The sequence below is a fragment of the Chiloscyllium punctatum genome, chromosome 25 (assembly GCF_047496795.1).
Source record: "Chiloscyllium punctatum isolate Juve2018m chromosome 25, sChiPun1.3, whole genome shotgun sequence".
Classification (NCBI taxonomy): domain Eukaryota; kingdom Metazoa; phylum Chordata; class Chondrichthyes; order Orectolobiformes; family Hemiscylliidae; genus Chiloscyllium; species Chiloscyllium punctatum.
Genome location: NC_092763.1, coordinates 74,136,423 through 74,161,546, shown reverse-complemented (window position 1 = coordinate 74,161,546; position 25,124 = coordinate 74,136,423). Strand labels below are relative to the sequence as shown.

Sequence of the window (25,124 nt, the reverse complement as noted above, 5' to 3'; positions counted from 1 at the left end):
ACTGCCAGGCAAAAATCTGTTGTCATTGATAACTAATCACCAGTCCATAAACCAATCAATTTCTTGTTGCAATTGATCTGTATCTGTGCATAGAATTTCTTGGCTCTAGTGCATCAGAAACTACTTAGAACAAAGAACCATTTTGCACAAGAACAGGCCCTTTGGCCCCTCCAAGGCTGTACCCTCACATTTTGCCTTCCATACTTAAACTATCTTCACTTCCACAATGCGTATCTCTCTATTCCCTTCCTATTCATGTATTTGTCCAGGTGCTTCCTGAACGCTACTACTGTGTCTGCTTCCACCACCTCCTCTGACAGCGCATTCCAAGCACTCACCACCCTTTATGCAAAAAACTTGCCTCACACATCTCTTTAAACATCCCCCACCTAACAACTTTGAACCTGTGTCCCCTCCACCCTGGGAAAAAGCCTCATACTTTCCACTCTATCCATGCCACTCACAATCCTATAAACGTCTATCAGGTCGTACTTCAAACTCTGGCATTCCAGTGCAAACAAACCCAGTCTGTCCAACTTTCTTTACAGCTAAATTCCCTACATATGAGGCAACATCCTGGTAAACCTTTCCTGTACCCTCTCCAAAGTATCCACATCATTCTGATTGTGCAGTGACCAGAACTGTATGCAATATCTAAATTGTTTACTTTAATTTTGTTAAAGCCTAGAAACCAACTGACAAGTCATTATAAATTTTTGACCATCTTAGCTCTCCATCACAGGGTAAGTGGCAGGAATTGCATACAAATAACAGTAATAGGACATTCTCAAACAAATGCAGTTTTAACTGGCATTCTATAAAGCTGCTGCATACCTTGCCTATCCTTATATTCAATGCCCTTAATTAACTGCTTTTTAAAATAGTGATATACATGACGCTTGCCATGAGTGTCAGGTGACTTCCTTTTTAAAATATGCAAAAATCTTTTAAAACATTGGTTTTAAAAGAGTTCTTCCCTGTTTCACTCCATAATTTTCAACATCATGAAAATAAAAGACACAGCCTCTATATTCAGTCTACGTCAGGTCTGCCAACAGTGACATTGGAGAAAACTGCAAAACTTATTGAATGCTGCTGTACAAAATATTCTATGACTGATCCTGGTGCTTAGCTACAGTGAAATGATGGGTGACGTTAGCTAGTTGTGTTGTGAATGGCTTTATCAAATTGCCACACTCTGTGATTAGCTCCTTTAGTTACTGCAAGAGCTTTGGGTCTTATAGTATCACCTTTTCCAACTTGATAATAAATCCTTTACACCCACAGTGACGCTGAATACTTACAACTACATTCATTTGTGGTATGAAATTTGAATAACATTCCTGAGATGTACTACATTGTCCATTTTGGGAATCAAACTCCTTGCTTTGTTGGCACCTTCCTCACGCTGCCCGAAAATTTGAAGCATTGCGACACATCTTGTTTCACCGTTTGAAATTTACTGTTCCTTTATCAGTGGAAGTGAAAGATCTCAAGCAACCTGTTGGCTGTTTACAGCTCAGTTAATCCCATGCATAGTGCAGTTATGAATTTGTGGAATAACATCGTAGAAAAGGAAGAGATTAAGGGCTTGGGTTCTGTGCTGGCTTCCTCAAACGGTAATCTGCTCCTCCATTTATATGAAAAGCAGATTTCTCTAATAAGAGTCAGCACAGACATCAAGGGCTAATACTTTGTTCATCTTTCAAACATTTATCCTTTTTGGAAATTACTGCTGGGTCCATTTCCACTGGCTGTACTGACAGTGCACTCCAAATTCAAAGCCCACATCAGGAAAAAAATTATGTGTAATGATTCCTTGTGACAGGAACAGGTAGAAAGAATGACAGGAACAACTTGATCTCATTCCTTGTCACCATGGGAAGCCCTGATGCATTTACCAATAATGAGTGGCTTTTGAAATGTGGTTGCTGTTGTTTTGTAGGCAAATATGACAGCCAGATTGGATGTAGCAATCTCCTAGAAGTGCATGCCATAAAATATGGAAATATGTAGCGTACTCAAGAGAGGCTGATGTTTGTGTATACTGTTTGTATTCTTTTAGTTTAAGCTGCATTTTCTGACATGGCAACTGCACTCACCACCCATGCAGTCATCATGTCTGTGAAATTACTGCTGATGAGGCGCAGTCTGTATCAAAATACACTGTTTCTGCTGCCTTCTCATTACTGCCAAGGCTGGAGGGATAGGGAAGAGCTGTAGGGAGAGGCTGAAATAGGCAGAAGCTGGGTTGTTCCTGGAGTGTTGGAGATTCAGGGATAATCATATAGAGATTTATAAAATCATGAGGGGCATGGTAAGGGTAATTAGACAAGGTCTCCACAGGGTTAGAGGAGTCCAAAACCAGAGGTTTAGGGTGTGAGGGGAAAGATATAAGAGGCAATTTTTTCACGCAGAGGGTGGTGCGTGTACAGAATGTGGTGCAAGAGAAAGTGGTGGAGACTGGTACTACTACAACAATTGAAAGGCATCTGGATGGGTTTATGAATAGATGGGTTTAGAGGGATATGGGCCAAATGCTGGCAAATGGGAGTGGTTTAATTTAGGATATCTGGTCAGCATGGATGAGTTGGGCCAAAGGGTCTGTTCTTGCGCTGTACATCTCTATGGCTCTCTGGCTATTCCACTTTCAACCCCTCACTGCACTGCTCATCACCTTGTTCTTCATCTCTCCACCCCACTCCAATCCTTGTCTGCCTCAATCCTCCTGAGACTCAGAAACCTCACTCACACCATGAGAGGAGGCAAGAGAGCCAGCCAGCAAGGTGGTGAGGTGTTGTGAGCAGTGTCTATTTCTCCCTCTTTGAGGTGGAACTCAAGAGTTAGGATATTCCCAACATTCTGTCCGCTGACACTCACAAACTGTATACTTGCAGTGTACGTGGTGGTGGTGGGGTGGGGGGTTGGGGGGGGGAAGGTGCTGGACACGAGGCCACCACTTCTTGAAGTCGGGCATGGCACTGCGGGGGAACAGAGGTAACCACACATTAAGCCAGGTAGGTCAGAAGTCCTGACCCTTGGTCCATTGTCCCAGATCCAACAGTTGTGTCCAATGTTACCTAATCCTCACCCCAAGTCATACAGTCATAGAGATGTACAGCATGGAAACAGACCCTTTGGTCCAACCCGTCCATGCTGACCAGGTATCCCAACCCAATCTAGTACCACCTGCCAGCACCCAGCCCATATCCCTCCAAACCCTTCCTATTCATATACCCATCCAAATGCCTCTTAAATGTTGCAATTGTACCAGCCTCCACCACTTCCTCTGGCAGCTCATTCCATACACGTACCACCCACTGTGTAGAAAAGTTGCCCCTTAGGTCTCTTTTATATCTTTCTCGTCTCACCCTAAACCTATGCCCTCTAGTTCTGGACTCCCCGACCCCAGGGAAAAGACTTTGTCTATTTATCCTATCCATGCCCCTCATAATTTTGTAAACCTCTATAAGGTTTTGTAAACCCCTCAGCCTCCAATGCTCCAGGGAAAACAGCCCCAGCCTGTTCAGCCTCTCCCTCTAGCTCAAATCCTCCAACCCGGCCAACATCCTTGTAAATCTTTCCCCATCTTATAAATCCTGCCGACCTACCAAATTCCTCTGTACCCTGAAATTCTCTCCATGGCCCCTCTCTTGTCTCTGCCTCCCTATTTTCAGTAACCCACCCCTATATCTCTGTACACTACCACCTTCCATACCCACTCAGTTAGCTCCACTGTGTCCAGACCTCAAGAGAGCTATAACAAATTTGGTAAATCTTTATTGAACTGACAATATTATTAGAATCTCAAAGATTTACCAAATCCTTATAATACATGCTTGACTGGCATCCAAAACTGGCAGATGGATTCCTTTCAACAAATACAGCTGTCAAGGTAAAAGCACTTTATGTATTTTGTTGATTAAATGAACACTTAATTGGAATATGGATTTTGAATGATTCTTTATTTAACTTGACGATATTATTAGAATCTCAAAGAATCATGTATTATGAGATCCAATTGAATGATCTATCAGCAGCCCCTGCTGAACTGAATCCATTTATAGGTTTTGAAATTCTGCCATGCAGGTATAAGTCAAGAATCTTTTGCACAAAGATTCGACAAAATCTCCAGAGCCTTTGAAGTAATTGAAAGTGCTCAGCTTACGAACAGGAAGAATGATTCTTGAGTTGTTGAACACTGAAGAAGACTAACTCAGGATGAACAATTGGCAAGTCAAAACTAAATGTCAGTATTGTTTGATACAGAAGTATAATTTAGCTACTGGATGATGTACTTTAGTGCATCCAAGACCTTTCCACATTAACAACGCTCGTCAGTTTAATGGTCACTTTCACTTTTAAGAATTGCGTCAAATCATCAATCACTGTGATTTAATATCATGAGACATTGCATTATGATTAAACTTTTAGTATTGTGTGACATATGAATTTGGCAACACCTCTTGAACTTTATTGTTAAAAGTTTTCCAACTCCAGATGGGTTTCCCCCACATGCCACCACTAGAAGCTGCTCCAAATTCATCAAACATGTGAGGGATTAAGGTGTCCACCTTCACTGGTAACTAGTAATGTGAGGACCATTGTGTGTAGACTCGCAATCCTCCTGCTTTCACAAATCATTAAAGATTGCCAGTGACTGGGTCGAGATCAACATTTCTGCATATGAAGCCCCTACTCCTGTCTTTATGAGTTAGCCTGATGTGCGTTTGCCCATCTAGGAGGGGGAAAATCTGGCACTGTCGAGACTCTCTGTGTAGAATTTTAAAGTGGTCCCTCTCAACACTGTTTTTCAGTAAGAGGGAAATCTCACAAGTCTATGTAATAGATGCCAGGGTCCTGGGTTCGATTCCACCCATCAGTGACTGTGTCTGCATGAGTTTCCTCCAGGTACTCCAGTTTCCTCTCACAGTCCAAGTGGATTGGCTGTGCTAAATTACCCTGCAGTGTTTGGGATGTGTCAGTTCAGTGTGCGAACCATGGGAGGTGCAGGGTTACAGGGAGTAGGAGTTTGGGCCTGGGTGAGATGTTGTTTGGAGGGGCACTGTGGACTTGTTGGGCTGAATAGTCTGTCCCCATACTGTAGGAATTCTGTAGTAATACTCTTAATCTATGCTAGAAAACTAATGTAAGTTATTTTTATGTTTCTTGCCTTCTCCTGGTGGAGTTCTCTGCTTGTTTATACCCTTCTTATAAGACAGCTGCATTTGATCAAACCCTTTACTGTCTGCCATCTTGGGAGTGGAATGCATATCCCATCACTCGATGAGATAAAGGACCTTCACTGAGCTGTCTGTCTTCTTTTTTGTTCCACATCTCAATCTATTTTTCATAGTGAAGTTGCTTCTGCAGGTTAACATCCTTTCTATGGACCACTGAAGCAGCTTGGTAATAGTAACAGCTCTTCTATAAGAAGCACCAAACAAGTGGAGGACACTGGAAAGTCACGCATCAATAGTGATTTCCAATGTCATTACTGGTGCAGATGTCTTAAAGCCTTAGCTCAATCTCCAATGGAATTGACATTAACACAGTGAATAAGCTGTGTGCTGAGTTGCAGTATTTCGCAGCACATCATTTCCAAAGAACTTGAAGATTTTTTTTGGACATTTATAAATAAAGAATGGATGACATCTTGACATAGGAACATTGCATCCCAGCTGGAAGCCTGTGATTAAAATAACTTGAATCCAAACGCTATCAGAACTATTAATCACAGCAATCTGAAACGTTGACTGTTTATTTTTTTTTACTTTTAACTTTCCTTTGAAAATAATTAATATCTGCTCGATCTATCTTTCAGACAGTAATTTTTTAAATGGACATCACTACTGAGCTGTGTGATTCATTATTCTGAAAATGATAGTTCATGCTTGTGGTTAACTTCTACAGATTAAAGCTGACAGATAGCTCTGCTGTAAAATGCTACAAAGTCCCTTCTAATGGTTTAACCACTGCCCATATATCTGATGTCTAGTTCCCTTCAGTGCAATAGGGACATATGTAATCCTGATATTTTATATGTTCTCAATATTAACCTTCTAAAACTCATTGTCGAAATCATTTATGCCTGAGCGATGCATAAATATGAAATGGCTTTCCCGGTAAAACACTTGCCTTTGAGTTTGAATCCTAGCGTAGAATTTCCTACCGCAAAAAGCAGTCAAGGCCAAACATTGCATGATTTCAGCAAGGAGCTGGATATAGCACTTGATGTGAAGGGGATCTAAGGATATGGGAGAAAACTGGGAGTAGAGTATAGATTTGAATGATCAGCCAAGATCAAAAGGCCAAATGCCTTACTCATGCTCCTATTTTCTGTGTTTTTTTATATTTCTACTTCTGAGCATTGGGTATATAACCCAGGTTGTCAATCCAGTACAAAACTGACAAACTGCTGCACTGTAAAATGAGCTATCAACTCAAAGCACCATCTACCCCTTTAGTTGGAAACTTATGACCTCAAGGTTCTATTCAAAGGAGTACAATAAAATACTTCCTGGTGTTCTGCCAGTGCTTATCCTGATACTTCAACAGTGAGTACACTTCAAAAGGTTGTCATTGGCTACAAAGCATGTTGGGATGTGATAGTGCTGTGACAGGTGCTGTAAAATACGAATCCTTTTGATATTTGCAGTGGATTCTTCCCTCCCTTTGAACAGCACTCCTCACATTGTGTGTCATGCACATGCATCAATGTTGCCTCAAGGACACAGCCTACAGTGTAGAACAGTGCCCAGATTTTTGTACCTGCAATTAATCACTCAGTAAGTTTTCATCCTTTGGTGACTTATCAAGAGATGGCAAAGGATTTCCCACAGGGAAAAATAAATTACCTGAGTTCCCTCCTGTAACATTTCCAGGCAGAGGGTTTTGGTTCATTGACATAGAACCAAGAGCACAATACCTGCATTCCTTCTTGAATAAAGGTTTGTGTGAGAGCTGACAGAAGGGAACACAGACGTTTGTAAATAATAAAGGCATTTGCTTAAAGGAAAAAAAACTAAAATGACAAGCTTGTTGGTTTTTAGCTATTGCTTATGCTTGTTGAACCTATCCAGAAATATTTCCGTATTCATTTGGAAATGTAGAACTTCTTTTTGTCAAATCTTTTCATCTTATATTCATCAGGATAATTTGCAAGAATACCAATATAAGGGGAAAACCAATATTCATACCGTATGAAAGGAATCTGCTGATATATTGACAAGTGAACTCCAATTGCTTGAGGTGTTGCCATGGGGAAAACAGCAGTTAATGATAATTTACTGTTAACTGCCAAGCTTTGTTAGACTTCAGACCAGCAGTTTGGATCTGATTGGTCCGGGCATAGCCTTGGGAAATTAATCAGTGAAAGGCTGTCTCCTATAGTCACTTCTGCTATAACATGGTATTCCATTCTTGTGCAATCCCATATTGTAAGAAAAATCACATAATAGCAGCACCATTAAAACTAATGCGGCCAGAATCGCATTATAACCAATGTACGTTTTAAAGGTTCGTGCTTTAAAAACAGTGTCCTCAATTCGTCAGTCATATTATTGTGAGTTCACATTAATGAAACATGAGTTATAGCAGAACAACCTGTACTGCTCCTCGGATGCTGCCTGAACGTCTGTGCTTTTCCAGCACCACTAGTCCAGAATCTGTATTTTGTCATGTTGAAACAGCTACAATACATTCACACATTCTTTCTCTCTGCAAGGAATAAGTCTCTGTGCATTAATAGATGTGGTTCCTAGTAGCTTTCCCCCTCTCTGACGTGCCACAATGCCTTCTTTTTATACTGCAAGTATTTATTTAATACCCTTCCCATGTGTCTGTTTCCATGTCTAAATCTCATTTTTTAGAATTGTAGAGAAGCTACAGTGCAGATAGAGGCAATTTGGCCCATCGGGTCTGCACTGGCCCTCTGAAGACCATCCCACCAGACCCACCCCCTACACTATCCCCATAAACCCACATTTAGCAAAACCAATCCACATAACCTTCACATCTTTGGACTGTGGGAAGAATCCAGAGCACCCTGAGGAAAGCCATGGAGACAACAAGAGAACGTGCAAATTCCACACAGTAAGTCATCTGAAATTGAACCTGGGTCCCTGGCACTGTTTGGCAGCAGTGCTAATCACTGGTACTTAATCAGTCCTCACTCTCCTTTTACCATCCTTTTACTATTTATGTGTCTGTATAAGATTTAATTATTCTTCTTTATGTTTGAGACCAAGTATGATTGTACCAAGTATGATTGTAACTCGGTCTGTCAGGTAGACTACTGGAATGTGGGTTCCATGATTGGAAATGGTCACACAGCCAAGCCATAGCTTTCAGGGAAGTGAAGAAACAGCTATCATCCTCTAAAGTGTTGGTGCACTACGATCCCAAGCGATACCTGGTGTTGAAATGTGATGCCTCCCTATACTGAATTGGAATAGTATTAGCTTATAGGTGTCCCAATGGAGACGAACACCCAATGTCATATGCATCCAAGACTTTGGCTAATGCAGAGTGTAAAATGCCTAGATAGAAAAGGAAGGTTGGTGGTCATACTTGGAGTCAAGAAATTCTACCAATACCTTACGGATATAAATTTACCAAGTATTCTGGGAGTGTACGTATTATAAAAGATGTACTCAGTTTTCCATTGAGTCCCTATATTTGACGAATGAATACTGTGCACATCCAGCCAATTTGAATGGGTGTCCACAAGGAGTAAGAACATTGAGCCCATGAAAGGACCTGCACAGTCAATGTGTAACCAAATAAAGGGTTTACCCAGTCATTCCATTGCTAGGTTAACTTAAGGAGTACAAGGCAGTGCTGCCCATAGCTTCAGGCTGAATTCAACTCTAATACTAAGTGATTACACTTATAAGTTGGAATGCCATCTGGGAGATGTAGGGCTCTGTGTTACTGGCAGATACACCACCAGTAACACCAGTACTGGAAGAGTTCGTAATGGTTTTACATTTTCTGGACACACTTCTGGTTATGCTGACAACATCCGACTTTGGAAGCAGGAGGACCTGATCCTGGAAAAACGGAAACAGCTGGTGGTGGTGGCGGAAACCAAAGTGCTGTCACAAACCGAACTGAAACCTTTTAGGACCCGGGGGACAGGATTGCAGCAGAGGACGGCATATCAGTATGGGGACAAAAGTCATTGTTCCGAGCAAAGGTCGCCACCAGATACTGGCTGAACTCCACTAGGATCATCCAGGCATTTCCAAAATGAAGATGTTGGTGAGGGCAGTATTCCTGATGGCCAGGATTGGATGCAGACATCACCGTGTTGGAGGGCAAGTGCCCAGAGTGCCAACAAGGACAAAATTATCACCAACAGCTCCCCCACATTCAAGGGAATGACTGGGTAAACCCCACATTTGGTTACTCATTGACTGTGCAGGTCCTTTCATGGGCTCATTTTTCCCAGTCTTTGTGGGCACCCACTCAAAGTGGCTGGATGTGCACAGCATTCATTCGTCAAACATGGGGCTCAATAGAAAACTGAGCATATCTTTTGTAATACATACAAAAATAGTTGGTAACAGATACTGGGCCATCGTTTACCAGCAGGAATATTCCTAAAGTCAAATGGGATTCGTCATATTAGGACAGCTCCATACCTTCCATCATCCAATGGTAGAAAGAGCAGCCCAAACTTTGAAGGCAGACTTAAACAGCCTGCAGGTTAACTCGATATCAAACTGTCCCGGTTCCTATTTGATTATAATAGGACCAACCCACATGCAACTATAGGGATAGTTCCAGCAGACTTGCTAATGTGGAGAAGACTCCACATCAGTTTAAACCTGATGTTCCTGGACCTGGGGTGGAGGATGAAACACCCATGCCAAGCACAAGAATTCGCAAAGTGAGAGAGACAGTTGCTTCAGGTAACAAAGTTTTGGTGTAGGAACCAAGGAATGGCACTGCATGGATAAGGGACATGGTCACTTGAGGTCAGGTGCAGTAATGTATAAAGTTCGGGTTGGTGTGACAGTCCTGAACAAGCATATGGACCACTTGAAAGCTGCAAACTCACAAACGGTGCAGGAACAAAGCATGCCCGGCTCCTCAACAACCTCTCTGACAGTTCTGGAACCTTTGGGTTCTCCCTGTCCGTCAAATGTTGAAGATACCTCGGAATTTGAGACGGACATGCTAGATGTCACCACCTCAATGCCACTGCCACCTAAAGAGGAGAATGAATTTCTTCTGAGATGCTCCGGGTCCAAGAGGAGAGCTACTGAACATTACACACTGTCTGTATCAGAGCCAGAGTTGGCGGAACATGACCTGGCACTAAACCAGCCCAGGAGAAGCTGCAAAAAGTAACCGGTCTGTGTCCTCCAACTCAGAAGGGGAGGGATGTAATGATTGCAACAAAGTCAGCCAGTTGGACCTCATAGAATATGAGTTCCATGATTGGGGCTGTTAATCTGGTCCAATCAGGGAGCTCTGGCTGACAGATAAGAACAGCAGTGTTAGACATCCTGCTCAGTATGAGAGCTGGCTCTGAGGGAGCTGGATCAGTGTCAAGGACTCTCCACGTGTAAATAAAGAGTGGCATGGTGACTGGATACTGGCCTTGGTGGAATTATTTCACCAGTATTTTCTCATAATCCCTCTTTGCTTCTCCTATTTGCTTTCTGTTTTCTCCCTTCTACTGGTTACAGCACTGTATCAAATGCAATTTCCACCTGCCAACAGTCTTAAGCACAACGTTTCTTCTTAATTTTCATTTCCATCTGTGTTTTTATCCAGGGAAGCTCCAGATTAGTTTGCCCCACCTCTCCCTTTGCAGGAACTGTATCTGAGCCAGCTTGCCTTTTAAAGTTATTTAGCTTCTTTGATCATTGTCCTGCCAACCTTTGGGTCCAGTTTATCCTGCCCCGCTCTGTTGTTGTCCCATGGAAGTTGTATCTCCCCCAGCTAATTAGTCTTATCCTGGTTTGTATGTTGTCCTTGTTCACCATCATCTGAAACCTTACAATACAATGATCATTGCCCCCTTAATATTCACTGACACCTGACTTACTGGCCCACCTCATTCCCAAGGAACCAGATATAGCAATGCCTCATTTCCTGTTGCATTTGACACATTTGACTGCTGTGTGAATTTCTCCTGAACGCAGTCTAAGAAAATATTTGTCCCTTGCTGCTCTAAACGCTACCACTATCCCAGTTTTTATTCGGATGTTAAAAATACCCCAATTATAAATACTCTATAATGCTTGTACCTCACAGTAATTTCATTGCACACTTGTTCTTCTACATCCTTACCACTAATTGATGGTGTGTTTCTTAGCTGTAGCCAAATTGGTTCTTAGCTGGGAGAAAGTGAGGACTACAGATGCTGGAGATCAGAGTCAAAATGTGTGGTGCTTAGAAAAGCACAGCCGGTCAGGCAGCATCCATGGAGCAGGACACTAGACATTTCAAGCACAAGCTCTTGCCTAATGAAGACCTTATGCTCAAACGTCAATTCTCTTGCTTCTTGGATGCTGCCTGACCAGCTGTACTTTTCCAGCACCACCCTTTTTGACGCTGATTCTGTGCTTGAACTGTCTTGGAGGTCTTCCCTATCCAATACTACAATAAGTAACTAATTTCACCAGCTTTTCTCATTTTCTGACTTCCCTAACTTTCCTGAAAGCCCTGTAACCAGGGATGTTCAACACCCAATTTTGTTGCTAAGTCGGTATGATAGCCACAACGTCATATTTCCATATGACAATCTATGCCTATAACTTAACACATTATTTACTACACTCTATGCATTCACATACGTAAAATGCTTGCCTGATTTAGAACATTTCGAACTTCTTCTTTACTCCGTTCAACTCTACTTATTAACATACCAAATTGTAGTGCTCTCCTGTATTTTGTGCAGCTTGGTATTTGTCTTTAATATTTTCTCTTGGTTCTTACACCCATGAAGAATTAGTTTAAACTCTGAATTGAGTTAGTTTAGGATACTATAAACATCTCAAAATATCTGATAACCACGATAGTAATAGGAGGAAAGGTCTTGTAACAGTTTCTATCTCCCAAAGTAATTAACAAACATGTGGGACTGAGGGCAGGCTTGTTACCGAGAGTCGAGAGCATGGTGCTGGAAAAGCACAGCAGGTCAGGCAGCGTCCGAGGAGCAACAGAATCGCCATTTCGGGCATAAGAAACGTTGATTCTCCTTTGGGATATTTTGGGATGTTTATAGTACTCTAAACTAACTCAATTCAGAGTTTAAACTAATTCTTCATGGGTGTAAGAACCAAGAGAGAATATTAAAGAAGCAGGAGAATTGACGTTTTGAGCATCGGCCCTTCATCATGAAAGACCTCATGCTCGAAATGTCTAGTGTCCTGCTCCTCGGATGCTGCCTGACCAGCTCTGCTTTTCCAGCACCACACTCTCGACTCTGATCTCTAGCATCTGCAGTCCGCACTTTCTCCTATGTTACCTGGAGTTGATGGCCTGCATCCAAGAGTTTTACAAGAATTCACTGCAGAGAGAAAGTTCCAGATCAAAATGTTCCAGACCTGACTGGATTCTGGGAGGAGTCCATCAAATTGGAAAAGGGAAGGAGACAGAAAGCAGGAAACTATGGACTGGTTAGCCTAACATCTGGGAAAATGGTTCCCCATGGCACCTTCAATGATCACAGATTATATAGCATTTGCCCGATCACCTCTCTGTCCTAACACACGTTTTAGGTGAAATACCATTTGACTCACAGAATCCCTACACTGTTGAAAACAGGCCACTTGGCCCAACAAGTCCACACCGACCCTCCAAAGAATAACCCATCCAGACCCATTACACTACATTTACTTCTGATTATTGCACCTAACCTGCACGTCCCTGAACACTGTGGGCAATTTAGCATAGCCAATTCACCTAACGTGACAAATCTTTGGATTGTGGGAAGAAACCGGAGCACCCAGAGGAAACCCACGCAGACACGGGGAGAATGTGCATACTCCAGACGGACTGTCGCCTAAGGGGGTAATCAAACCCAGGTCCCTGGTGCTCTGAGGCAGCAGTGCTAACCACTGAGCCACCATGCTGCACTGATGAGACCAAACACATACTGGGTGACTGCTATGTGGAACACCTCCTCTCTGTTAGTAGGAACGGCCCAAACCTTCCAGTTGTTTGTCCTTTCAATAAATCTCCTTGATCCCGTTTCTGTCTGGGGCCTGTTGCAATGTTCAAACGAAGCACAGCAGCAAGTTGAAGGAACAGCACCTAATTTTCTCTGAGTGTACGATGATTGTTCTCCACTTTCCTTCCATTTCTGCACCTCCCCACTCCCACCAACAGCGTTGTCTTGTCTACTTTGCTTCTGGTAAAGAAGACCCATTTTCTTCATTCATATCATAATTTGCACTCATTTTACATCTCTATTTCTCTTTCACCACAATTAACAAACCCTTAGTCTTTTGCCTGGAAATGTCATGGAGAGAATTTCAATTGAGGCATTCGAGAAGGTATCGAATGATGATTTGGGTAGAACTGATGTGTGGCAGGATAGGGAAAATGCACATGATTGGCATTAGTCAATAAAAATGGGGCTGGCATATTGGTGCCAAATAGCCTCCATCTGAGTCATCACAATTCCGTGATTATTTTTCCAGATCCCTAACAGGTGTTTGATGGTTTACAACATTACACATTCCCCATTGCATTGAAATGATGTGCAGGATTTGATCTTTTCTTTAATAACCACCTTCTCTTTCTCAATCCGCAGCCTACATTGAAGATTTGACAAGGTCTGTTGATCAAAGTCGGAGACTGATTATTGTGTTGACACCAGACTACGTTATAAGGCGTGGGTGGAGCATTTTCCAGCTAGAAAACAGGCTGCATAACATGCTGGTAACTGGAGAGATCAAAGTTATATTGATTGAATGCCCCGATGTGGAAGGAATAATCAACTACCATGAAATTGAAGCCTTAAAAGATACTATAAAACTCCTATCTGTCATCAAGTGGTGTGGCCCAAAATGTAACAAACTTAATTCCAAGTTTTGGAAGAAGATTCAGTATGAAATGCCCATCAAGAAAAAGGAGCCGCTTGCTCGAGGCCAGGTTCTAGATGCAGGTGAACAGGGTATTTTCGGAGAACTGCAGACTGTCTCAACTGTTTCGATGGCAGCAAACTCTGCCACAGTCACATCTTCCCAGCCAGATGTCCCGCCAAACTTCCACAAAGCGGATCATATGCAATTGAGGCACTACTGCCGAACTTATGAATATGACATTTCACCCGCGGCAGTGCCCATTACCTCTATAAGCAATCAACACACTTACTGCAATATTCCAATGACCCTCATCAATGGACAGGCACCACAGATCATTATCACTAGAGACCCGTCCCTTCGGGACTGTCCAGTTAGCAATGAGCGTCTGCCAATGTCTTCACGAGAGATTGGTATCACGAGTGATATCTGGTAGGGACTTGGGCAATTTCCCCACCTCCCACTGCGTTTCGATCCAAGCTGTGTAAACGCTTGCAAAAAAATTAAGCGAAAGAACGCCAATCTAAAACTAAACTCACAAGCCACAGAGAGTTCTGCTGTGTTGCAATATCCTAGAGCATCTTTTAGACATTGTACATGTGAGCTTGTATATCTTAAGGAGACTGTCAGCCCTTGTTACAGAATGGCTTTGACCTTCTTCTACCCAAACTTGCCAAATCCGAATCAAATATTTGCTGTTTTGAGTAGGCTACTCTGTCTTTAAGATTAGCAGAATGGCTGCATTTCTATTAAGTGAAATTTGGGACTCTCTCCTTGACCAGGCTGTGGGGTCAATTGTATATTTTGAAATTGAGATTGATACATTTTTTTCATTTGGCATGGGTTACAGAATCAAGATGGATAGATGGATACAGATCAGTCATGATCGAACTGAATGGCAGAACAGGCTTGAGGAGCTGAATAGCCTCCTTCTGTTCCTATCCTCCCCGTCATTCAGTGTCTGCTGGACATACGTTGTTAGAAAAGTGAGCACATTAGATATTCACGTCTTCAATTCCCTTTTGCATTCGGCCAAGCATGTGCTTCACAGATGGTGAGAAAATACTGATCTCAATGGGAAAGACCTGTCTCCTGAAGCATGTGAAGACCTCAATCAGCCATGAACTCCAAACAGAATCGAAGGAAAACCACAGATAAGTCATGACCCTGGAATTTGTTGAGATGAGGAACTGTTGAGATGAGCAGTGGTTAAATATAGTCCACAGGATGCAACTGGTTTGGGGGATGGCAGCCTCTTAGAGCCAGGCTGAGATCCCTTGCACAAGTACCAGATGATTTCCACCAAGTGTTCTATGTCCTGCTTTCCCCAGGATTGCTTTCATTTACCATGGAGTGAGATTAACAGCCCAGTAATCTCAGCACACAGCAGTTAACACACGACACTTTGAGAGGCAAGGATCGACGTAGTTGGTGTTTTTTTTTAAATTTAACTTCATTATTGCTTGTAAACAGTAGCATGGTGCTTCTATTCTTTTATTTGGCAGCATTTACCATAAGAGATAAACTCCCCAGCATTCCATGACATTGAAAGTACAAATGAGGGAGGTCAGGTGTAAAAGAATGTGTCTGCACAGGGAATGTAATGCTGATAGTTCACATGTGTGGAATAAAATACAATTGGAGTGGGCACATCAACAAGCAACCTGTTATGAAATGTGTTCACACTTACAAGAAATCCATATGCACAGGATCAATCACTGTTTTAAAAAATAAGCACATTGAATGCAAAGAATCTTTTCCCCCGCACTGCAAAAAGCATGTTTATTTCATTTCAGTGTTACATTACATTTAGGCCAGAGAGTTTATACCTTTTCAACTTATGAGTGTGTTACATCAAGGAAATGACTAGCTTGACCACTGATGGGAAATGAGTTAGTTTATAATTAATGAGAGATGACTGCATCTTGATCCATTTGTCTGTTCTCTTTGAGGAGGCTCAGTTTTAAAATGGTGCATGTTTCAATCTTCTAACAAGGTCTTACAGCTGGGTTGCCACAGCTTGGCCGCCAACAAACAGTTAGTCAGAGTTGCCCCTTTACTGGGCTGTGTAGTCACAACACCTACTGCCGCAATAACTCTCAGGCTGTGGAGAAAAGATGCAACTACTGCCTGCCTTGTGAAGTAACTTTTAGTTGTTTGAATCTTGCGTGAGAAAACGTTTTAATTCATTCATGGGATGTGAGCATGATCGACGAGGTCAGCATTTTGTTGCCCATCCCTAAATGCCCTTGGGAAGGTAGTGGTGAGCTGAATGGCAAACTTCTTATTTTATGATGTAGAGGAGCCGGTGTTGGACGTGGGTAGACAAAGTTAAAAATCACACAACACCAGGTTATAGTCCAACAGGTTTATTTGGAAGTTCTAGCTTTCGAAGCACTGCTCCTTCATCAGGTGGCTGTGAGACAGGATCATAAAACACAGAATTTAGAGCAAAAGATCACAGTGTCATGCAACTAAAATGACATATTGAACAAACCTAGATTGCTGTTAAGTCTTTCATCTTTTAAAATGGATTGCAGGTTTTGGTTAATTTCTTTCAAGTCACATTCCCAAGATAATGTAAGGTTTTATTTAAAAAAAGGGGACTTCAAAAAAAGATATTCAGTCAAATTGATAGTGAAACATGGCATTCCCTTGAAATCAACAATGCTAGAAATGTCTGAACAAAGGAAGTCTTGCATTTATTTAGTGCCTTTTACAACTTTGGCATGTCCCAAAACACTTTACAACTTCTGAAGTACTTTTGAGGTGCAATCAGTGTTGTGACATGGGTAATTTACACACAAGAATGTCTTCAAAACAGCAATGAAATAACAGCCTATTAATCTGATCTTATCCTGATGATTAATGGCTAAATGTTGCCCAAGATACTAAGGTCAATTCTGCTTCAAAAACAGTGCTGTGAATTTTCTCTGTCAACCTGAGAATGAAAATGGGGTCTCATCTGAAAGATGACGCTGTTGATGATGCAGCATTTCCACAATACTGTACTAGTGTATGTAAACTAACAACAAAATTCATGGTACGATATACTCAAAGATGCAGAATTTGTTTTTGAGCTCACCTTAGATGCACGAGTGTTGTGGTTTTGTGGAACGTCTGACCCTACAATAGATTTGGGCCATACATGTGCGTTGAGTGAGGGAGAGAAGATCTCAGTGATTCACAAAGTTTGGAACCTCACTCCCAACCTTTATTGGCTGTCCAGAGTGTTGCAAGAGGCCAGGAAATGGTTTTGATTCCTGTCATGGCAGATGGTGAAATTGGAAATGTAAGAATTGGTAATTGAATGTGCCTATGTGATTATTTATTTTTTTCTTTTAGAAAAATCTAGTTCACTAATTCCCTTTACAGAAAAAAAAAATTCTTTACCTGTTGTGGCTCGCACGTGACTCCAGACCCCACAGCAATGTGGCTGATTATTAACTACCCTCTCAAATGGCCCTATAGCAAGCTACTCAATTCAAGGGACTGGAAATAAATGCAGGGCCAGCCAGCAATACCAACATCCTATGAATGAATTGCTTAAAATTTATTTTTCAACGCTATCCATTTTGCTCACCTTAGATGCACGAGTGTTGTGGTTTTGTGGAACGTCTGGCCCTACAATAGATTTGCGCCATACATGTGCGTTGAGTGAGGGAGAGAAGATCTCAGTGATTCACAAAGTTTGGAACCTCACTCCCAACCCTTTATTGGCTGTCCAGTATGAATGGTGAGCTTATGAATGGTGGACCTGAATCCAACCTTTGCCACAATCATTGTGCTCTTTAACAATTGTTTTGTTTTTAATTGAAAATTGGTGACTGAAAACCTACTGAATTCTGCTGTGTCAGACACTTCTTTTTCACAGATACAGTCAATCTCTGATGAGTATTGGGTAAATCAAGATTAATCAAAGAGAACTGCTTTCATTATGTGCGTTTGGAAAGGTTTATTTCCGCTGCTTTAGTTGTGGAGGATTGGTATCACTTTGAAGTCTACATCACAAGAACAGGAATAGTGTCAATCAGCTACTCCCAACTCAGATAGTATTTCAAGCAGTGTGTTTAACTGAGAAGCTTTCTGCCAGGACTCTGCCCTCTAATACACAAGTCCAACACATTTGGTCATCACATTTCAGGCATCTTTTAAATGCTGTTGACTCTGTAGTTAATTGCAGTAAAATTGGCAGAAAATGTTCCCATTAAAATTTTCAGTGGCTATAAGCCCGGAGTCAGAGGCTGACTTTAATCTGAAGTCTTTTTTGTTGCAGCAATGAGAGTGTAGACATGTTGAATGTCAATCTGGAATTTGGGTGGGGAATATGTTATTTGGGCAAGAAATTGCTCTGCAGATCAAGCCTGTCATTTTTCACCTGCTGGTCTTGCCTGCAATTTGTTGCAATGTTCACTCGAATTTCTCTTTTTTTTATTCCATCAATAAATGAGTCAAAGCAAGAGAGAATGTTTCCAGTACTGGGCTACCCACAACAACCAGCCAGTGTGAGATAATGTAAGCGGAAAAGGCTGGAGATACTCTAGTGGCTGCCGTAGGGGCAGAAAAGCAACAAAATGAGGATGGATTTGATATTCCTCAATTGGGAGTGCAGGCTTTCTACCCTCCCACAGAGCCTCCCCCTTCCCTCACACCCAATACCCCTGATGCTGATAGAAAATCCAGCATGGTGGGCTAAGATAGGCAAAGCAACATCACCATGCCAGGTCTCCAGTCATACAGATGGCGAGTATGTGGCACAATTGGCTGCTCATCCACAAAGAAACATAGAAGACAGGAGCAGGAGTCGCCCATTCACCCCTTCGATCATCCAACTTGGCCCCTGTTTCCATTTTTCTCCCCAATCCTTGAGCACTGAGAACTATATCTCGCTCATCCTTGAAGACATTCAATGTTTTGGGCTCGACTGTTTTCTGTGGTGGAGAATTCCTCAGGCTCACCACTCTCAGGGTAAAACAATTCCTCAGCTCAGTCCTAAATGTGTCCTTAGACAATGACATCCTGCTTCCGTCCTCCCTGGTCATCAGGAACATCCTTCCTGCTTGTACCCTGCCTAGTCTTGTTAAAATTCAGTTCAGATGGACAACTCAATGTCCTCACACCACATCTCCAGTAATACAATGGCAAGGCAGGTGGCAAAACCGACGACCCATCCATTATTCTGAGTTCACCAATGAAGGCACTATATAGGCTTGGTAAACACCCAGTGGCCATCTACCTTTCATTGCTGGCTATGTTGGTTTTGGTTATCAGATGCAAAATAGTTTGCACCAACTAGAACAAAATGGCATAAGGGTGTTAAAAATGGGTCTTGCTGGGGAATGATGGCTGAATGGAATTGCAGATTCTGCTGGGCAAAGTGTGCAGCCTCTTTGTGGTTTTTAATGACATTTCTTTTTTGGACGTTTAATGAATAATTAGCACTGATTCTGAGAGCAGAGGCCTTCACAATTTCAGTCATGACTCTGACATTATCCTTCTGGCATACAATATCCTGGCCCAATACGCCAATTCTCGGAACTAGCAAATTATTTATTCATACCATGGTCGGACCTATGACACTGTGTAAGTGTAGCTACAACAAAAAGTCAGCACTATATCGTTTTCTTGTATTAACTCAAGAGTTGCAAAAGCTGACTATATTGTAGCACCAAAAAGCAGGCAGAAGAAACCGACTCCTTATCCTCACCACAAGGTTGGAAGGAAAGAAGGGAAAGGATTTGAGATAGACCTGAGCTGAAGATTAGCCTCCTTCCCAGCAGACCTCCAGAAATTGAGCATCCAAAGCTTGATTGGATGCACAGAGAGGGCAGAGAGTGGGATAAAGTAGACTATCTCCGGTTCTGTCAACCTCCGTCATTCCATCAAAACGAAAGCATAAAAGACAGGCCAACTATTCAAGGGCATCATGCCAGAACCTACTGGTAATACCAGCATTTTCTGGTTTCTGTTTGAGATTTCCACATCTGCAACATGTAACTTTTGTTATATTGTTAAATGAAATTAGTTATACAAATTGTGGGCAGGCAACTTCCATCACTTTTCCTGATGAAGGGCTTATGTCCAAATCGTCGATTCTCCTGTTCCTTGGATGCTGGCTGACCTGCTGTGCTTTTCCAGCACCACACTCTCGACTCTGATCTCCAGCATCCGCAGCCCTCATGTTCTCCTAACTTCCGTCACTTGCCCACCTCTCCCAAGCGCCAGTAGCCGTGATCGAAACATGAAAATTTGGGGCTATCTATCAATATGCAATAACTGGAATTTCTTTGGGGCTATGGGATACATTCATCATATGGGCATAATAGAACAAATAAAGAGATAAAAGAGCTCATCGTTTCTCCTCTGAAAATGCTGGCTCTTGCTAAATTGAATTCCAATGTGTCAAGGTCGTTCAAGTGGACCCTGTAACATTATCTCAAAGAAGATCAGGGAAGGTTTTGCCTGGTGACCTGATGATTATTTACTGCTCAACCAACATCACAAAAAAAAATGATCCGGTCATTACCACATTGCTGCTAATGAGGGCTTGCTGTGCACAAATATCAGCTGCCTTTTCTATTTCACAATGCTGTGGATGTTTTGAAAATATTTTTAATTTGCTGTAGATGCTTTGAGGCATTCTGAGGTTGTGAAAGGTACTATTTTTTTTCTCTTGCCCTCTTCTGGTCATTCTTCATAGTTGAGTGGGCCAATGTCAGCACAGACAGGAGGTACTGTAGATACCGTATCAGCTCCAACTCAATTGTTATCATTTGTAGCTCCAAATTCAAAGGTCGTGGGTTCCAGTTCCACCCCAGAGGTCTTAATGCATGAATTGTACTTGACAGCCCAAGCCAGAGTTGGGAGAATGCTGCATTATTCAGGATGCTAACTTTCTGGTGAGCTATCAAAGGAAGTCTCTCTTGTGTGGACATCAATGTTTGTGAGAGTAATTTGGCTTCAGGAAGGGGACTTGTCCTTTGCTTATTTTGGCATTCATGGAATGTAGGTGTCACTGGCAATGTCAGCATTTATTAGCCATCCCCAATTGCTCTGGAGAAGGTGGTGAGCTGCTTGCCTGACCTGCTGCAGCCCATGTGGTATAGGGACACCCACAGAGCAATATATTTCAAAGTCAGGACGGTGTGTGGCTTAGGTGTGATCTTGCTGATGGTGGTATTGCCCTGTATCTGCTGCCTTTGTCCTTCTCAATAGCAGAGGTAACTGGTTTGAAAGGGGTTTACCAAGCAGCTTTGGTGAGTTATTGCAATGCATCTTGGAGATGGTAGACATCTGTTACTACTGAGCTCCAGTAGCAGAGGGAATTAATGTTTAAGCTGCTTTGTCCTGTATGCTGTTAAGCTTCCTGAGTGTTGTTGGAGCTGCCCAAAGCTGCTTATTGTCCCTTATCTCACATCTCAGAAAACAGATCTTTTGATCCTTTAACACTTTGCTCTCTATGGGAGCTTGCTATTTGTGAAAATTAATTGCTGCATTTTCAGCATTACAGCAGTGATGCATTCAAAAATTATGGCTCAATAGCACTTTGGGACTCTGTGAAGTTATGAATGGATGCTATAAAAATACAAGTCTTGATATGGCCATTCTTAGCAGCAGGTAACTACACAATGAGAGATTTTTCATGAAGATATCCCCGTGCATGCACACACCCCATGAATCAGCAGACAGTATCCAAAAGTAGGAAATGTTTGATAATTTTCCCCTTGCCCTCGGCAGAACCAGCTGTAGAAGTCAGTACCTGCTCTGGTTGAGAACAATTAACTCCACACTGACTAGCATCAAAACCTGTGAGTTTCTGCTCCTGCATGGTTTGAGCTACAGTTTCCATACCAATTAGGCAGTTGAGCAAGATTAATTCAACAGGTAAATAAAAGTTACTAACTTCCTTCATATATGGCAGTGATATTAACCTCATAATAACTAGGGTGGTGCTTTAAACTTGCAACGTAACAGTTACTCCAGGGGCAGAAGTGAAGATTCTGGCACACTATATTATAGTTTCCCTTTCTTGACCCTATTCACCAATGCCAAATGAATTGACAAGAATGAAAATGAGGGGTGGAGAATGGATGGACAATTTGTTTCTCCAGAACTGGGCCAAATAATGAAGTCAAGCATTACTTCCTTTGTCAAGGGCCGAAGGACCTGTTAATGCACTGTAATGGTCAATGTTCCTTGGTTCCGATCAGTGAGTTTTTTTCCCCTATCTTCAGTGTGGTCAGAATGTATATGCCCCTGTTGTCTTTGCTCCAAACATTACCCACACGGGAAAGGAGCCTGGGAACCAAGATCTGGAGGAGTCCAGGTGTACACTCCATTTGTACAAAGAGTTGCAGGTAGATTGAATGTAAAGTAATAACCACGTTCAAGTCTGATATCTTTACATCTCAAAGGGAAACAGTGCAACCTTTTGTCTAATTCAGGATCATTTGAACACTTTGCTGATATTCAGATATTTTACAAAACCATTCTATAGTTAACAATAGATAATTACTCAGACGTCTTAAACATTCCCACTTTTAATTTTCATTGCCAAAAGTAGAATGCACTAAATAATGTGCTCCCTTAAATCAATATTAATCCAAAAAGGCTAAGTCTCATAAATCCAGTTTTCGCGTCATGCTAAGTTAATAGTGACCACCAAACAAGCCTATTGTGGGATGGAGAGGTTGCACAGGAGATTTGCCACACTTGTACCAGGATGGTGCTTTTTTTCTCTTTCAGAAGTTACACAACACCAGGTTATAGTCCAACAAGTTTATTTGAAATCACAAGCTTTTGAAGCGCTGCCCCTGATCCAGGTGAAGGTTCACCCAATGAAAGGGCAGCACTCTGAAAGCTTGTGATTTCAAATAAACCTGTTGAACTATAACCTGGTGTCGTGTGATCTCTGACTTTGTCCACCATAATCCAAAACTGTACCTCCACATCATTTCTTTCTCTTTAGTACTGGGTAGCTTAAGGTGAGATTTTATAAAGATTTTCAAAGTTACAAAGGGTCATCATTGTGCTGAAATCACTTCCACTGGCAGAAGGGTTTAAAACCAAAAGTATAACGATTTCGGATGGTTGCCAAAATAACAGAGTACGAGGAGAATATTTTCATTCAATACATGACCTGAAAGAATGGTGGAAAAAGATTCAAAATAATTGGAAAATACAGAAAGAGGTCTGAAATATACTTGAAAGGTTGACATTTGCAGGGAAATGGAGAAAACCAGAGGAATGGGACTAATTGATTAGCTCCAACAAAGAGCCAGCACAGGTACAGTAAGGTCTCTTTTGGAGCTATAGATTACCATAATTTTGGAGTGGGCATTAAATACCATATAAAAGCAAAATACTGCAGATGCTTGAAATCTGAAACAAACACAGAGAATGTTGGAGAAACTCAGCAGGTCTAGCAGCATCTAACAGAGTTAACGTTTCTCGTCCAGAAATTTTTAGAACAGTTCTCCAGAACATTAAACACCACATTTATTTAAAAGCTGCTGTACTATTTCTGAGCAAGTGTGTCCTTTTGGAGAGACATCGCCCTGGTCTGTCTCTGCTAGCCTGGTTTCATGAGCATTGATCAATATCAACATTGACTCATTAGAAAACCAGGAGAAACATGCCTGTTAATTAATCAGCTACTGCTTATTTGACACAACCAACTGATAAAAGATAAGTTGTTTTCATGGGTCAGATGGGAACTGTCGGTCTCTGTTAACACTTCGACTGGCTGTTATCTTCCAATATCTAATGAAACCAAACTCAAAACGTTTAAGTAATGTCCTCCTGCAGTTTATCTTTTCATGTGGCACAAGCCATTTCATCTAGGAAGCTCTGAGTGACAATGGTGCAGGGTAGCTCGGTTGTTCCAGCAATTGCACTTTCCACACACATTCATCAGCTGAGTACTGTGGTCAACTTGGTGAGCTTGAAGATGCTTCCCTAACTATCAGTACCCTATGATAGTGTGAGCAGTTCATCAGTACATTGATAGCAGCTACAATGAAGAGGTTTTCACGGATGTATTTGTTAGATTTTATGAGCACAGAACATCCAATATTCCATGTTTATCACAGCACAATACTCTTGCTGAAAGAAAAATACAACAAATTTTTTGGATTTCTTGTAAATTACCCAGTTACCCGTTGGAAAATTTTACTACTTGTACATAAATATTTTTGTATTTAAAGGGGGTGATCCTGCTGCCTTTGGTATACAAGTAATTTCAGGAAGGGAATCGCTGAATAATTTGTCAATTTTGTAAAGTGTTTCACTATACTGTCTTCTCACTTACAACATTGTGTTAATATATTCTTAATGCAAATTGTCAAGTAACACAAATCAATAAAAAAAATGCATGAAAATGAAATGAGAGTTTTTTTAATGTCTGTGAAAGAAATTCGCAAAGCATTTTGAGATGGCCTGGCAAAGTGTAATAAGATGTTTCACAATCCTTTGACTGCAACTTGAAGTGCTGTGGTTGCTGAGCCTCAGATCTGCCAGATCTGCTTGAGATTTGCATCTTCAGTCCCTGGCCAGGTCACCGTGTGAATAATCTGCAATAGTGAATGTTCCATTTAGCTCTTCTCTTTAATAAGATCTTTATTTTACTTTTAACTTATGCCATCTTTGCTACCAAGAACCTTGTACTGTATTTATAATGAAGAAACTCAATATTTGTTGATGCTGAACAATTATTTATCAAACACAATAAAAGACTGAGAAACAACGTATTGTGTTTATTGCTGCATGCTTGAGTTCTTTCCTTTACCTGTACACAGAACAACCTCAGTTTTACGAACATCAATTATCTGAATTTCAGATTATCCGTAAAGATCTCAAGGTCCTGTAAATTGTTATGAGCTTTATAATCAAAACACACACTATGAGAAAGACGCTTACCCGCAATCACACACAGGCACATCCCCCAGGACAAAAACAAAGCTTTTTGCGGACATTCTGTCACGGAAAGGAAATAGGTGCAAACTACAGTGTATTTAAGATTGTGCATTACCAGCAACAGCAAACAACAGACACAAAAAAAACTGAGCTGCAACCTGA

At 41.6% G+C, this 25,124-nt stretch overlaps 1 protein-coding gene across 2 annotated transcripts in view; it reads left to right on the top strand.

Annotated features, from left to right (window-relative positions):
• The window catches only part of il1rapl2 (interleukin 1 receptor accessory protein-like 2), a 1,030,579-nt gene extending 1,005,799 nt beyond the window's left edge, over positions 1-24,780 (top strand). For both annotated transcript variants that reach the window (XM_072595577.1, XM_072595576.1), the window contains exon 11: positions 13,778-24,780. In XM_072595577.1, the coding sequence (XP_072451678.1) occupies positions 13,778-14,484 (707 nt within the window). In that variant the 3' untranslated portion in view covers positions 14,485-24,780. The remainder of the gene's footprint in view (positions 1-13,777) is intronic.
• The last annotated feature ends 344 nt before the right edge of the window (positions 24,781-25,124 follow it).